At 53.7% G+C, this 16915-nt stretch overlaps 1 protein-coding gene across 1 annotated transcript in view; it reads left to right on the top strand.

The window, feature by feature from the left end:
- The window catches only part of EFCAB8 (EF-hand calcium binding domain 8), a 58988-nt gene that overhangs the window by 10460 nt on the left and 31613 nt on the right, over positions 1-16915 (top strand). The window contains exons 3-10 of the mRNA XM_021689325.1: positions 474-592; positions 1906-2009; positions 4598-4733; positions 7679-7784; positions 8002-8086; positions 8620-8744; positions 11291-11364; positions 13932-14062. Of these exons, the coding sequence (XP_021545000.1) occupies positions 474-592; positions 1906-2009; positions 4598-4733; positions 7679-7784; positions 8002-8086; positions 8620-8744; positions 11291-11364; positions 13932-14062 (880 nt within the window). The remainder of the gene's footprint in view (positions 1-473; positions 593-1905; positions 2010-4597; positions 4734-7678; positions 7785-8001; positions 8087-8619; positions 8745-11290; positions 11365-13931; positions 14063-16915) is intronic.

Raw genomic sequence — 16915 nt, 5'->3', positions numbered from 1 at the left:
CTTCCTTCCTTCCTTCCTTCCTTCCTTCCTTCCTTCCTTCCTTCCTTCCTTCCTTCCTTTCCTTTCCTCCTTCCTTCCTTTCCTTCTTCCTTCCTTCCTTTCTTTCTTTCTTTCTCTCCTTCTCTCTCTCACTCTTTCTCTCTCTCTCTTTTTTTTTTTGAGTTTTCATCAGTTTTCTTTGTCTCAATGCCTGTTCTGTCTTATTTGTTCAGAAATGATATCTGATCTTTTTCAGTAGCCCCTCACCCAGTAGTGCTGTGGGGCCAACACAGGGTTCCGGCGTGGAAGGTGTGCAGCCAGTATTTGTGGGCTGATTGAATCTGAACAGATGGATGAGATTCAAGGGACAACCCAGCAAACGTGATTCTCTGGGTGCCCTCCCTCAGCGCCCAGACATCCAAGAACACCGTGGCTGCTGACGGGGCCCAGTGAATTGCTATGATGTGGATGATGTTCTTTCTACTCTTTTGAAGCCCTGGACATGAAGGCTTTCATTAAGGCCATGAAGAAGGTTCTGAGCAATATGTCAGATGAGCTGCTAGAGGCGCTGTTTCTGAAGGTGGACACGGACTGTACTGGCTCCGTCACCTGGGTGAGGAGGGCGCCTCAGGTAGCTGGAGGGAGGCTGAAGGGTCCAGGCATGGCGGATCCGTAGAGCACGTGGAGGGCTGAAGATGGGGAGGTGGTCAAGGCATCAGAAAGCCACCTGTGGATTCTGGGGTGCTTGCTGGGTAGAGGGAACCCTCCTGAGACTTCCGTGAGCAGGGCTTACTGCAGCTCATTCTTCTCCTGGGAGATAGGAGAGTGTATGACAAATGTCAGTGACCTGGCAGTAAGGATACCGCCCATCAGCCCCCCATTCAGTCCCAGCAGGTGCCACAACCATCTCATGGCCCTTTCTGGCCTCTCAGCCAACAGGCAGGCCAGTGGCTTTTCCATCCAAAAATGCCAGGGTTTTAGAGCAGATTTTTTCCCTGATTCTGTATGTTCTGTGATGAGCAGACGGAATACAGAAAGATACAGAAAAGTACAAAAAAAATAGTCTGATGTGTCGACATAGCAATGCCAACAATGATAACTAGCCTTTACACCAGGCGTTGTGCTAAGCACTTTATGTATTGTTTTACTTAAACTTCACAGGGATCCTACAGGGTAGGTGTTGTTATTTACCTTAATTTGACAGATTGGGAAACGGAGGCATGAAGAAGTTAAGAAACTTGCCCAGAGTGACAGAGCTAGTTAGCAGCTGAGCTAGTCTTCAGACCTGGGGAGTTTGCCCCAGGAACCCCGGGTGTTAACTACTCTGACATTCCTCTCCTCGGCTTAGGCATACATTCTGTTTTGTTTTTTCTTTCATTTCTCTTAATATTCTACAACAAACATGTTTCCAGAATTCTCTGCTATCTACACAATGACCTTAATAACTCCCTCTTTCTTTATAGGTTCATATGGTGGCCTGTTTTGGCCTTTATGAGGCATCAGTAGATTCTAGAGTTGCCCTCTGACCTGGCTTCTGGGTCTTCCCCTGCTATTAACTTGTTATATGAGCTGGAACAACTCATCTCTACTTTTATGGGCCTCAGTCTTATTACCTATAAAGTGGGGGTGAATAAAGAGATTCAAACAAGATGCTGGATGTGGCGATGATGCGCAGATGTATTTAGCATCACAGAAATGCATGAAGGAGGGAGGTGCTGCTGCATGTCCTTGTGATCTCAGATCCCAGAACAGCTCAGGGGCTGGGCTACTCCCCTTGGCCAGCCCCAGGAATCAGCAACCAGAGAGCCCCTTGGAAGGGGCTGGGAAGGATGGGGGAGGCACCGGAAGCCAGGCGTGGGCCCCCAAAGCCCAGTGCTCTGACAGCTCGGCCAATGCTGTCCTGCCTCGTGTTTCTTCCCGAGGCAGCAGAAGTACGTGGATTACATGATGCGGGAGTTCCAGAGAAAGGAGAGGATGAGAACAAGCCAGTACCGCCTGCGCTTCCACCTTCCCATGAGGATCATCCCCCTGTAAGGAGCCTCTCCCTGGACTGAAGGGGTGTGTGGGAACAAGGAGCGAGTGCTCCTCCCTAAGTCCCTGAGCCCCTCTTTGTGGGGCCACCAAGGCTCCTTTCAGCCCCTGAACCCTGTAGGTGAGCCTGAGCATTAAGGTGGGTGACGTGTCCCCACTTTACAGACAAGGAAAGAGAGGTTCGGGGAGGTCAAATGAGAGTGGAGGGGTTGCTGTTTTTGACCCTCCCTGCAGCATCGCTGTTCTTCCTGCTTCCTCCCACTGCTCGTGCTGAGTGGGCCTGGGGGTTTTATCCACAGGGCACAGATGGCTCACGTGGCAGGGAGTAAAAGCCACCATGGGAAGCTGCTCCTGGAGGCCACACCAGGCCTCGGGAACGGGCCACTGATCACTCCTGGAGCATGTGGCTCTGTCCCTGCCTTGACCCCCTCCTGACCCTGCCTGTTTGCTCCTCTTCGTGGCTCCTCCCCACTGTGCCATCTGGGCCTTCACCTCATCTTCTTTCTATGCCATGGCCCTGTCTGCTCCCGCCCCTCTGAACTCCCTAAGAACAAAGAGCCCTCTAGTGGATCTGGCCAATGGCCCAGGCCTCTTCCCAGAGTTCCTTTCCCAGAGACCACCTGGGGGTTTGAGCACCTCCTGCCCAGTGCAGGCAGCCGGGACCAGGGAGCCGGGTCCTCTGGTCCAACACTTGGTGACCGGCATTTGTGGCCTGGTTAGGAGGTGCTGTGGCTGGATCTGTCCTCAGGATCACGCCCAGAGCAGGCTATGGGGAAGACCGTGAACCAGAAGTAGTCTGCCCCGGAGCACCTGGAGATTCAGAGAGATGGTGTAATGAAAACCAGGAAAGGGCAACTAAAACAATTTTGGTCAAGATTCAATTGAGGAATAGCCAATAAATATGAACGATGAAGGATTTTATAACCATACATGATGACCTGATGTGGCCAAGCCTTCATGGGTCTTTCTATTTCCTTGGGACGTTTAGATTACCAAGGGTGCTTAAAGGGCCAGAACCAAAAACGTTAAGAAGGCTCTCCCTATTTCCCCCTATTTATTTGCTCAACCTTCAAACCCAGAGAGCATTTCCAGCTTGGCAGAGAAAATAGCCAAGTACTATTTAATTACCTTCATGAAAGGGTCATCTTAAAAGCTGGCTCCCCTTTCCTGAGTCTGGGCCAAGATCACTGAACGCCCCCTCTGGGATGCCTCTGTAGTCTGGCAGGCGGAGGTGCTGGCCCTGTGGCGTAACACCTCCTGAGGGCTCCTCTCACTTCTCATGGCTCTCACCTGTTGTGTCGACCTCTCAGGGTCCCGTGGCCCTGATGTGACAGGTGGCCCTGGGAATGATGCTTGAGGGCAGACCGGGCAGCGCTGCAGGCCGTGGGGGGCGAGGGAGAGAAAGGAGCCGTGTCCAGACACACCATCACCCTCTCTCCTGCTGAGACTGTTTCGGATGTGGAATTTCACAGCGGTGTGGGTTAGCCCTTAGCCACAGGTCACATGGTGTCCACAGTGAGATTTGCAGAGGGCTCCAGCTGGAGTAGGGATGGAGCTGCCGAGGTTCTAATTTGAGCTCTGCCTGTAGCCAGGACATAACTCCAGGCAAATGCTTATCCCTGGGTCCCTGTGAGGTGAGGTAACATGCCCTGCCCCGCCGGGGCCTGGAGGTGTGGGAACGTCAGGTGGGAGAGTGTGTGCTGTGCCGTGTCCAGAAGTCAAAATGGTGGTCCCGTTAGCAGCCAGCCCGCCAGCTTAGCCAGCTTGGGGCAGGGAAGAAGGCATCGCTGTAGCCTGCTGGGAAGGCTACGTGGGGGTGTCCTGCAAGGCCAGGCCTGCTGTGGGAGCCTTTGCTGGGCTCAGGGCCTGGCCTTGGAGATGAGGAGTCAGGTACACGGGGTTCTGTTGGATACATTGTCCCTCGTCTACTTTTATTGCGTGCTTGGGTTATACTCCCTTTCTCTACCCTGAGTTGCCAGAACCTGTTATTATGAAGGTTTCAGTGGCAAGCCCCCCTCCACTCGCCTCCTGTAGACCATTTTTCTCATAAAAGAAGTTTTGCAAAAGACCTCTGTTCTCTGCCTCCTCTGACCCTGTCCCATCCTGAGGAAGCCGACTGGCTGTGCGATAGGAGAAGCCCACAGCTTGTGGAGCCCTGTCTCATACCAGTGGCCTTCTTGGGTCTCTCTTTCTTTCTTTCTTTTTTTTTTTTTTTAAAGATTTTATTTATTTATTTGACAGAGAGAGACACAGAGAGAGAGGGAACACAAGCAGGAGGAGTGGGGGGAGGGGAGAAGCAGGCTTCCCACGGAGCAGGGAGCCCGATGCGGGGCTCGATCTCAGGACTCTGGGACCAGGACCTGAGCCGAAGGCAGACGCTTTAACGACCGAGCCACCCAGGTGCCCCTTGGGTCTCTCTTTCTTTCGGCCAGCGCTGATAATGGTAGAAACCCTCCTGGCAGAGTCACACGTCGCGCGAGCGTGCGCACCTGCAAAGGGAGCTCCCTTTGCTTGCTCTCTCCTTCCTCCTCTGTGCTCTTCATTCTGTTTTTGTTTGAGTCCTTCTCTCTCCTATCACCTTCCACAGGAACCATGGCTGTGAGATTGTGAAGGTGCAGTTTTTAACCCAGCGGTTCAAGAAGACGGGACATCTCCTGACTGTCACCAAGGATGGGATCTTGCAGATCTGGTCTGAGGCCTTCTCGCTGCTTAACTCCTTCAGGGTGAGGGAGGCCCACCCGTGGAGACACATGGGGTGGTCGGAGAGCCTTTGCCTTCGTACCTCGGTAGTGAAGGTGACCGGACCCAGAGTAAGCTCGGTCTTGGGTTCATGGTCCCTGCGGTCACTGCTCCCAGGGCCAGGTTCTGGCTTCACTGTGAGACTGGGACCCTCCTGTTTCTCTTCTGTAAGCAGGATGACATCTGGGTGTTTGGATGTCCAACAGTTTTTACACCCAGTTTTTCCAAACAGAATGTCACTGAAGTCCTCCCTGGCCACCAGGCTTACTTCTGGGCCCCATCTCAGTGAGTGGTATCATCACCCACCAAGGTTCCTGTGTTAGAGATCAGCCCCCTCTCCTTTCCCTGTCACAACCACTCTATCACCAAGTGCTGCTGATTCGAATCCTTTACCCGGGCCGGGCAGGAAATCACAGTGGTTGTGAGAGTGGGCTCTGGAGCCCACCTTAGAACCTGACACTGCCACCTTCCAGCTCTGTGACCTTGGATAGTATATAGCTCTCAGTTTCCTCATCTGTCACATGGGGTCACCGTAACCCCCTCAGGCTGCTGGGAGGATTTAATGACATAATAATACCCGTATGGTACTCAGAGTAGGACAAGGCCTACAGCGAGTGCTGGACAAATATAAGCTGACATCATCATTGTCTTTGTGCTGCCAGCTCCTGGCCAAGTGCAGTAAGTGGGAAAACACTCAGGAAGACTGGCTGTGAACTTAGTGTCGCCAGGCCAGGCCAGAATCGTCCAGCACACGAGGAAGGCGCAGCTCCCCAGAGAAGGAAGGCTTCCTGAGAAGGCTACCAGCAGCAGGAAGGGTTTCAGAAGCCTGTGAAACACCAGTGTTTCATAGCTGCATCAGGGGGAGTCCCGTGGGGCCGGAGCGTTCTGGCTCATCCCCTCTCGGTTGCCTAGGGAGACAGCTCAGGTCTGTGGAGGTCCAGTGACTCTCTTGGGTGTACTTGGTAGCCCAGGACCAAGGGGGACTCACACCTGAGTTCCTGAGGCTAGGGTTCCTGGCACCCTCACCCTCTTCTTCTCTGTGTGTTTATTTTGGTGTGAAGGGGGCACTTGATAGCCTGAGCTAAATAATGTTGGTTATGGCTGCTACTTGATCACCTCAGCACCCCTCAGAGGCCAAGTCTGGGAGGGTTGAGGAGGACAGAGGGAGGCCCAGCATTCCGCCTTGAGGGGCTGCTTGGGCAAGTAGATATTGGCAAGAGTGATCCACCAAGCACCGTCCATGAACACCCACTGCATGCCGTGGTCATGCGGATGGAAAATGCTGGAGTTTGCGGGGAGAGGGCTGGGCTTCACTTCCCAGCTGTGCAGCCTTGGACGAGTCACTGAAACTCCCTAGGGTGGCCCTGGGCTTCTGGGAGGAACATGGAGGTGATGGGCATTACAGTCCCCGCTACTGTGTGTGGGTGGCCAGGGGCCTTGGCCCATCGTCCTCACTGCCCAGCTGCCGGCACCAGCCTCTGTGCTCTTGGTGTGTCTGAGTTCTGATGCTACGGTCCCCTCCCTGCCCCGGCCTTTGCTGGCCCTTCCGCATACCCACCTAGAAGAGCTGCCTGAAAGCCCCCCTTCCCTTCTGTTTCACGTGGCACTCCCTCCCTGCTTCCTTCAGTTCCCAGTCTGTGGCTTTATTCGGGGAGTAAAATACAAGTTCCTTAGCTGGTCACCCTGAACTCCTCTCCCATCCTCCCATTCCCCGAGCCTCCTCTTTTCCTTGGACACCAAAGCCCATTCTTGCTGACATGCCTTTGTGTGTGGCGTCCCCCACCTGGAGCCTGGAGCGCCCGCTCAAACTCCATCTGCAGGGGTGTTACGTGAGGCTGGCAGGGGAGCGCGGAAAGGCACCTCACACCCCAGCAGGACGGTTTCTTGTTCATAAGCTGCTTGAACCAGGTGACACCCACAGATGGTAAACAAGATTCAGACAAAACAAGCAAAAACGAATACAATGTTCTATGTCTATTATATCTCAATTAAACCGTGGGGGAAAGAGACAGGCAGAGGGGCAGTTCGTGGGAAGTCAGTCTCCCTCTCCCAGACCCTAATTCTCTCCCGGGAGGCAACTTCTGGGACCAGTTTTGGGGTGCTCTTCCGTGGTTAGACTGTACACACATCCCCCCACCCCTTTCTTTTTAAATATACACATGGTAGCGCATGATAGTGCTGCTTTCTACCTTGCCTTCTCACTGCATAATAGATCCTGGTGACTCCTCTCTGTGGCAGGTGCACACCTCCCTCATTTCTAACGTCCGGGTGGTGCGCTGTGGTTTGGGTTTATATCCGCTCTCCTTTGCAGGCAGCCTGTGGCCTGTTGCTATCACAGCAGGGTAGCAGGGCCCACCCTCGCACACACTTCTCTGCGCACGTGGGAACACATCCATAGATGCGGCTTGGAAGTAGATCCCAGGATTACAAACCATGCACATTTAAAACTTTGATGAGTGGGGTGCCTGGGTGGCTCAGTCAGTTAACTGTCTGACTTCAGCTCAGGTCATGATCTCAGGGTCCTGGGATCAGGCGCCTGTGTCGGGTGGGTTCCGCGCCCAGTGGGGAGTCTCCTTCTCTCTCTGCAACCCCCTCTCCTACTTGTGCTCCCTCTCTCTCAAATAAATAAATAAAATCTTTAAAAAAGTACTTAAAACTTTGATGAGCATGTCAAATGGCTCTAAAAAGGGGTTGTGAGGATGGGTGTTCCTTAAGCCCATTTTACAGATGTGGAAACTGAGACTCAGAGAGGTCAGGGCACTTCTCCAAGGCCCCATCAGTAGTTGGTGGGAGCACTGGGCTCCATACCAGGTCTATGGCTGGTTCCAGGGCCTTGGGTGGCAGGAGAGGGCTCATGGGATCCCGTGCTCCTGGTGTGCTCTGCTGGGCAAGCCTCCCCAGCCCAGATCTCTGCTCTTCCTCTGGCCAGCTTAACCAGATCCAGCAGGTCTATAACCTGCAGATGTGGGTCATCGACATGGTGTGTCTCTATAACATGAACCTGATTGCGGTTGCATCTACTGACCAGAAGATAGGTGAGTCCCTGACAGCTCCCCAGGCCTGCTCTAGGCCGTTGGAGGGCATGCATTTACACTTGGAGAGACCTGTCACCGAGCCAGCTGTGGGCATGGGTTAGAGTCCTCTGGGGGTGCTGCAGCTGGTAAGCAGATGCTGCGTGTTGTCACCAGATCCCCAAGGCCTGGGACGTGGGCTTGGCTTCCATGCATGTCTCCCCTTCTGTGTCTTCCCCAGAGTTCTTTGACATTAGCAACCATAACTGTGCCCGGGCCTTCACCTTCATTGATCTGGACAGCTGTGTCTTGGCCATGGACTACTGGTGAGTCTCAGGGAGATTGGTACATAGCCTTGGCGGCCACATCACTCAGCAGGGTTGGGACTCCCAGAAAGCCTCTCTGGAAACAGCCCTGGAAAGATTCCCACTCTGTGTGTCTGTGTCCTCTTCACCAAGCTGCCCCTCCTGGGGGAGTCACTCAGTCATCAGTCCTTCTTCCTCCCATGCCCCGAGCAAGTCAGCCACCGAATCCTGGCAGAGGCTTGTCCCGCCAAGGCCGAGGACTCTGGGAATGTCTTGGTCCATCAGTAGGGGTGAGCTGATAATGAGCATCTGGAGGACCAGGGACTCATTTGTTTGGGTTTTAAAAGAAAATAATGATTTCTTTTGGACCTGGTTCACCGATGATCTGGGTCTGGGTGGCTGGGCCCATGTTTGTCAGCTGTTGAGGGCAAGGCTGGAAAGTCGTGTGGGAACTGCTCTCGCTCCCAGGCGGAGGAAGGTCGTGGACGCTGGGAGGGTGGAGGGTTGCAGCTGGTGTGTGCAACCCAGCCTCTTCTGTCCCCACCTGCCCTCAGGTCTGACTATCACAGAGGTGTGTTCTGCTACGGGGACACCAAAGGCAACGTCATCATCTTCACCTCTGACAATGTGACCCACGGGTTGTTCAACCCCCGAATCCTTCCCAGGACCTCCAAATGGGGTAGCTAAGATGCTGGGGAATTGGGGGAGGGGGGAGATGGCCCTGCCCTGAGGAGCTCTTCTCTCTCTCTCTCTCTCTCTCTTGACTTCCAGCTCAGGAGCCCCTGAGGGGCAGTGAGGCCATTTGCTCAGCTCAGAGTGGCTTGTGGGACAGGGGGTGATGAGGGGACAGCAGGAGCCAGAGGGGGCTGAGGAGACAGTCTCTGTGAAGGCAGGAGGTTGCACAGGGGAGGCTGAGGGGAGGGGCTGCAGGACCCTGCTCATTCCGGCAAGAATGAGCCTGGGCCCGCTGTGCGACCCTGGGGAAGCCGCTCACCGGCTCTGGGTCTTGGGATGACAGCACTACCTTTCTCCGTGGTCGGGACAAGAGTCTGCTCTCCTTGGCTCGGAGCAGCCTCTGTTTGTGGGGTGGGGGTGGGGCAGAAAGGCCTGCGGGAGAGCCTGGCTCAACGCGGATATGAACATGCATAAGCACAGTGACATCTCTTGAGCACTTGTGTGCTGCGTGCTTTGGGCACATGGCCTCCTCCAGTCTCCCACCCACTGCCTGTCCAACTGCCAGGAGGGAGCTGCTGCTGCTACAGTCCATGAAGAGAGGGGGAAGGGTACTTGCGGGGGTGCAGCACTTGCATGGGCCCCACAGGGTAAGTGGCCTGAAGCAGGCGGTCTGCCCCACAATCTGAACCTTAACCCCTTGCTGGGCTGTACCCCAGACTGACTGCCTGCTGCAGGGCACTGTTTGGGGCAGCTCTGCCAAGGGCACTGGATCCCAGCTCTGGGGCCTGGGGCTGTCAGGGGCTCGTCTGAGCTGGACCCTGTCCAGGATCGAGCCTTTGGTGCACAGTGTCAGGCCTCTAGGTTGCTTCATACCCATCTAGAGGAGGCCCCGGGCCACCAGGGTCCCCAGCCCCCGAGGACACTGACTCCCCTTCCACCCAGGACACCAGAGCAGCCCCTTGGGCTTCCAGTCAGAGTTTCTGAGCAGGACACTCTCCAAGGGCTCCCAGGCCCTGGTGATATCTCTCCTGCTGAGCTTGACAGGGCAACACTCCCCCAACTGGCCGGATGGAAAATGGATCCTGCCCCGGATACAGCAGTGGGCGGGCACCAGCTGCATTCCTGCCTCATCAGCCGCTGCCCACCCCCCGGCCCCCCCCCGGCCCCCCCCTCCAACCCCCCCGCCCCCCCCCCCCCCGTGCCTTCCCTCGCGCTGCCCTAACCAAGGCGGCTGCCTAGCTGAGCTCATGCTGCACCACCCTGGGAACCGGCATGGGAGGTTGTGGTGGTCTTTGAGCTGCATGTTGGACAGGAGATCGGAGCAGGTGCAGATGAAGCTGGAGTGTAGGAAGGAGGGCTTCCATGCCACGTGCAGCCTGGAGGCTGGGTCACGCACGAAGGTGGGCCCACCAGTGTGTTGACTTGGGAGGAGGTGGACAGACCAGCTCTGTGTGACCTGGATCCAGTTGCTTAACCTCTTTGTACCTCAGTTCCCTTATTAAACAGGGATGAGCAGACTCAATTCATGGCTTTTCTGTAAGGTGGAAGGAGAGCATGCAGTGTGAGGCACACAGTAAGGGCCAGGTGACTACCTCCCTTGACCTCCCGGGGCCCTCCCAGCCTCATGGGAGAGGCAGACAGGCAAACAAGCTTGCACTGCAGCCCTGGCTAAGCTTTCTGCCTCCTGTGCCCTTGCAGGGCCCGCCCCACTTCAGCAGCACTCCACCGCTCGGGACTTCTCTTGCAAGATGGGGCTGGTGGTTTTGCAGCAGTAAAATGCTTGGCATAAGCCCCTAGGTCCCCCTCTCTTTTCTGCATTTTACCTGGGAGTTTCTCTCAGACTTGAGCCCAGATTGTCCCAGTCCTTCTGACCTACCTCCTTAAACCCTGCTCTGCAGGTAGACCCAGGCTTGTCCCCGTCACCGCTGGCTCCATCTGCCTGTGTCAAGCCTTTCCATGTGCACCAGGGGCCTTTCCCTGGAGGCTCCCGGGCCTGGCCGCTAGCCCTGGGAGGTTTTGGAGGCCGGGAGACTCTAAACACCTCAAGGGCCAGGCTGTGCTTAGGGCAGTTGCTCCAGGCATGTTTGCTGGATGCTTCTCCTTGGAACTTGTGTTTCCTGGACAAGGTGGGGCATGTCGTTTGAGGCATGATGGTAAACTTCCAAATGATCCTCTCCAGAAAGAGTAGAGCCTATGGTCTCAGTTGGTTCTCCAGTCCAGCAGAGCTGGAGCTCCCTAAATGAGAATCACCTTGTGTAGATTGCAGTATGCAGGGGAGAGGGAGGAGCCCGGGATGTGGGGCCGGCTGGGCATGCAGGGGCACAGGGGCTCCGGGCAGCAGTGTTTATCTGCCTGGGTCTGTGTTCTGGGTGTTGAGTACACCCCACCGAATCCACCAGAACGTGGTAAAGCTTGAACAAGCATTTGGATGGAAAAGCCTTTTGAGACATACAGGAGTCGCAAACCAACTCAAGGTGTCCCCTGGGGTTTTGCTGATCTGGCAAAGGTTGGGAGCTGGTGATGTGGACCTCGCTTTTTCTCTCCTATCAGATCACTGGACCAAAGTTTCTGCACGGAAGCTCCTAAATGAAAAGTCCCCTTTGTATAGGAGTTACCAGCTGAAGGTAGGTTGTATCTTTCCTTGGCCTGTTACCATGGTAATTATCTGTACACACTCACCACTCAAAAATCAATACAGAAAGTGGATTTTCCCCCTGAGTTCAGTCTTAGGCCTCAGGGCTTGGTCACTGGGAGCAGGATGGAGGCCGCTGTTGGATCCCGTGGCTCGTCTCTCTCACCACCTCCGTTGCTAAAGCCCGGTCCTGGCAGACACTTGGACGGCTGCAGCGGCTTCTAGCTGTTTCTGCACATCTTTTCTCCATACACTGCTTTGCCCCAGTCAGCAGCCAGAGGAATTAGGAGCTAGAAACAGCCACGTCACTCCTTTGCTCAGAGTACCCCCCCACCCCCCTGGTAGCTTCTCATCGCGTTCGGACAGAATCTTACCATGACCATCAGTACATGAGGTGACCTGGCCCCTGGCCTGTTCCCCATCTTGCCTGCTACTTTGCTTCTTCTCATTTACTCTATGCAGAGATGCAGGCCACCTTGCTATTCTCTGGACACCCCAAGCCTTTTCCCACCACAGGGACTTGTCACACTCTGTCCCCTTCCCTAGGTTCCTGTGTCCCCCTTTCTCTGTTTCCTTCAGGGCCCTCACCAGCCAGCTTGGACCAGCCCTCTGCCTGCCCCTGCCTGTGTCTCTTCACGCTGCAGTGCTTATAGGATTCTGACACCAGGGACAATGTGTTTTTCCCACACTGCCATGCAATTCTTGGACCTCAGCCGGGTGACCTACAGTTCAACTCAGTTCTGACACTATCTACCTGGAGATAGCATCAGATCCTACAGGTTGAGGCTCAGTCCCACAAGACTGCTCCCCCCCACACCTTGGAGGCCAGTCACAAGTTCAGGTTGTCCCCTGTGTTTCTGACCCACCAGTTATAAATCAGAGGTTCCCATGACCCTCTCTTTGGGTTCTATTAATTTGCTAGAGTGCCTCACAGAACTGAGAATCATTTTACTTACTAGATCACCAGTTTATTATAAAAGGCTACAACTCAGGAACAGCCAGAGGGAAGAGATGCAGGTCAAGGTATGGGGAAAGGGGTGGGGGTGGGTAGAGTTTTCCTGCCCTCTCTGGGTGCAAGGCTCGCCCTACACCTCCACATGTTCACTAGCCCAGAGGCTCTCTGAACACTGTCCTTATGGGTTTTTATGGAGTTTCATTACATAGGTATGATTGATTAAATAATTGGCCATTGGCAGTCAATTCAACCTGCAGCTCCTTTCCTCTCCCCAGGGATTAGGGCAGTGGGACTGAAAGTTCCAACCCTCCAAGCTCATGGTTGGTTCCCCTGGCAACCAGTCCCCATCCTTAGGGGCTTTCCAAAAGTCACCTCATTAATGTAAACTCAGGTGTGGTTGAAAGGGGTTCATTACGAATATTAAGACACCTTTGTCTTTTTTTTTTTTTTTTTTATTTTTTTTTTTTTTAAATTTTTTTTTTAAGATTTTATTTATTTATTTATTGGAGAGCGAGCGAGAGAGAAACAGCATGAGAGAGGAGAGGGTCAGAGGGAGAAGCAGGCTCCCCGCTGAGCCGGGAGCCCAATGTGGGACTCGATCCCAGGACCCTGGGATCATGACCTGAGCCGAAGGCAGTCGCTTAACCAACTGAGCCACCCAGGCACCCGACACCTTTGTCTTATCACTTAGAAAATTCCAGGGGTTTTAGGAGCTCTGTGCCAGAAATGGGCATGAAGACCAAATATACATTTCTTACTGTAAATCACACTAACACAGCTTACCTCCTCCCAACTTTGTATCGTCCACCCACTGCTTTCTCATCCTGTCATCCTCATGGGATTGGCAGCTCCTAAGGACAGGCACTTAGGGTCTTGCTTGGGCTCATTCCAGGAGAGTCACTCACGAATACCTTTTTCTCCATCTTCTGTTGGAATCTCATCTTGGGCTTCGTTTTCTACCCCAGTTGCTAAGTGTCCCGGGTTCTCTTCGGTGCCCTGAATTCGGTGCCTTCATCGTGAGAGAGACTCAGTGAGGCAGTGCATTGAAAACCTAGCTCAGTGCCCGACAACCCTCTCCATTCTTGTCCTGAAGAGGAGAATCCCTGGATTGGGAGGCCAAGCACAGGGCCAAATTGCAGAGCCAGAGCTAGAGAATTCAGGGCAGTCAGGCCACCCTCTTGACTGCTGGGTCTCAGCCTTTCGTTGTTCAGGTTGCACCAGATAACATTCGCACACACTCCAAATCATGTCCTGAAACACGGAGGGCAGCGGTGGGGCGGGGAACCTCCTCTTTCCTCTGTGGCGGGGATCCCTGTGGATAAGAGGGACTGCGGGCCCGGCTGACTCCAATCCATCCTTTCTCCTGCGTGGGATGGGGTGACAGATGGTGCTGTCACATGGGCTGACCTTGCCTGTTCTCTAGCTTATAAGCAAGAGTTCCCGTGATAGCAGACTTGGGTGCTTTTCACCTGTCTCACTGACAAGTGATGGCCCAGGACTGGGCTAGGACCCGGGGGGGCCGTGTGGGCGTGTCAGAGCTGCGATCACTAGATGGCATTAGGTGTGCTCAGCTCCAGCCCCTACCACTGCCACTCTCTTCCCAGGCGCTCCATCCCAACTGGTGCCAACAGGTCAAGTTCATCCCCCAGCTGAACACGGTGGCCTCCTGTTCGGCCATTGAGAAGTCCTCTCTGGTGCTGACCATATTGCCATCCAAAGCCCCAGAGAGCCCCAAGTAAGGAGCGCCTCTGCCCAGGCTGGAGTGGGGGAGCCAGCGGCGGGGGGGATGTGATGGTGCCCCGGAGGGTCTGGCTTTACCTCAGCCACCCGTGGCCATCCCCACTGAGAGTGGGCCTGGCCCCAGGACAGCGGCATCCTGCGGATCTCACTGGGTTACGAGAACTTTTATGGAGCGTGGTTTTAATCTTTGCTACCAGCAACAAAAATATAACAAGCCTCTTTTATCCACCAATTTATACGCAAAACTCAGCACAGAAGCTGGCACATAGGGTAAGCAGACAGTCAGAAAAATATTTTCTGAATGGAGGAATGAATGCGAGTTGCTTTACCTCTGTGCCCCTTGCTCAGTGTCCTCGTCTGTAGAAGGGGGTGACAGCAGTACTTCTTTCCCTCGTGCCAGAGCTGATTGCTCTTTGTGCTATATGGTCAATAATTGGTAGCACATGCTCTTTGGAGATGGTTCTGATCTCTTTCCTTTATTCCAGGTTCCACTCCCCAGAGTGGATTTTTTTCTGCCTCCCTCCCTCCCTTCCTTCCTTCCTAATCAGTGATTAGTCACACTAGTAAGTCTATATATGTAGGTTGACCCTGTAAAAAAGTAAAACATAATAAATAAAGCCTCAATCCTTCCTTACCCAATACCCACTGTCTCACCCCGTTCTCAAATGTCTCACTTCTATCATTTTCATGTGTACCTTTTTAAAAATTATTTTTTAATTTTTATTTATTTAATTTTTTAGAGAGAGAGGGTGGGGAGGGGCAGAGGGAGAGGGAGAATCTTAAGCAGGCTCCACACCGACGTGGGGCTCGATCTTATGACCCCGAGATCACAACCTGAGCTGAAATCAAGGGTCTGACCCTTAACCAACTGAGCCACCCAGGCGCCTCTCATATGTATCTTTCACCGTGCATTTCACAGTAGGTATTTTCTCCTGAGGGATTTTTTTTTTTCCTTTTGCTTCTGCTATTTCCTTCCTGCAGCAGGTCTTTACCTCCTGGACCCTTCAGGTCTGTGACATTTTGCTCCTGGGCAGGTTGAACCATGAACTGCACCCCCCCGTCTTCTTGGGGGAGCAGCTGGGTGAGGCACAGCGGGAAGACTGAGGGCCACTTAGGCCCCATCTCTGTCTGTCCGTTCCTGTCCTGGGTTGGGTAGGGCTAATTTGGTCCAACTCCTCATTTTACAGATTGGAAACCTGAGACCTTTGAGCAGGGGACGTGTCCCAGGCCTCGCTGTACCTCCACTATCTTGCCAGCCAGAGTCCTCTGCACACATCCCTACCCAAGCCCTGGAACTAGCTGCTGGTTGGAGGAGGGGGCCCCGGAGAAGGCCTAATGCCGTGGGGAAGCTTCAGTCCTGGCTTCCGGGCCTTGAGTGAGGCAGTGTGGTGGGATTTTGCTTGGAGCTGATTTGCAGCAGAGGCTCATCTCTCTGCTTTGGTGGTAGTATTATCTCATGTCTGTGATACGTGTTTTATTCAGCTTGTTTTTTTATTTATTTATTGGGTCTCAGTGGCAAGTGGACATCACAGGATCACCTCATCCTGGCCATGAGGGTCTCTGTGGTCTGTCCCTGCTGCCTTCCTAATCTCACCTCTTCTACCTTCCTCCTCCAGCCCCCTGTGGCCCCCTGTGGTTCAGGCATGCTCCTGCCCCAGGGCCTTTGAATTGCTCCTTTCCGCCCAGTATGCCCTTGTTTCTTCTTTGTTTTTATTTTTTAAACATTTTCGTTACTAAAAATCTTAAACACACAGAAGTAGAGAAAATACTATGATACTTTAATATTACTAGTACCTAGTCCAAGTTAATCTCCCCCCAGTTGTCTCTAACATATCTTTTTCGATTATTTGGTAAGAGATATAAACAAATTCTTAGGTTTTGAGCACAGGAACGGTATGGTTTGATGTGTAGGAGCATCCTTCTGGCTTCTCTGTTGCAAGTGGAGTGGGCAGGTGTGGAGTTGGGGACTCCAGTGACGATACCACTGTAATAATTCAGGCTACCTATGATGATGGCCTGGAATCAGCCAGTGGAGATGAGATGGAGGGATTTGAGATACACTCTGGGGGCAGGTTGGAGAATGTATTTATACCCATGAGAGCACGCAGACCCTTCGGGTTGTCTGCATGCAGTACACCTGCTAGCCGGCAGGTGGCACCATTGACTGTTTGCTGGTCTCTAGTTCCCGGCAAGGACCTCTCAGGGCCTGGCCTCCACAGGAGGGGTCTGGCATTGTCACCCCCAAACTTTGCCTCTAGAGTCAGCCTCAGCCTCCGAGGCACTGTGGGCCTGAGAGCCTGGCTCCCTGGCAGCCAGCACGCGCTGAGTTCTTCAGATGCTTGCAGCCAGCAGTGAATCTGAGCCGAAGAGCCAGGGTGGAGTTGGAGGGAGCCCTGTGCTGGGTGTGTGGACTGACCCACAGTGTCTCCCCTGCTTTACCCTCTTCTCTCACTTCTGCCCCCACCACTGAGTCAAAGCCACCTGAACTGCTTGCCATGGCCTTCTTCCCTGCGTCCCCTCTGACCTTCCGGTCCCTTCTCTACACAGCAACCATTTGCAGACTGGTCTCCTGCAGCTACCCTGTCAAAGCCACCTGTTTATTTCCCTGCAGGACCTGTCCCAATGTGCAAAGGTCCATCTCCTTTGTGTCTCTGTTCATTTACTTGCTCCTGCTGTTTCCCTCTGGAAGGAAAACTCCATGAAGGCAGGGGCACTTTATCTATGCCCCTGGTAATCCCGGAAGGGTGTAGATGCCAGTAAATCTTGGTTGCATGAGTGAGTGAATCAGCCTGAAATAATTTCTAGTGACATTGTGGTGACCATTCTTCCAGAAGATTTCTCTGTGCAT

This window comes from Neomonachus schauinslandi, chromosome 10 (assembly GCF_002201575.2).
Source record: "Neomonachus schauinslandi chromosome 10, ASM220157v2, whole genome shotgun sequence".
NCBI lineage: Eukaryota > Metazoa > Chordata > Mammalia > Carnivora > Phocidae > Neomonachus > Neomonachus schauinslandi.
This window is presented reverse-complemented; position numbering and strand designations above follow the sequence as displayed.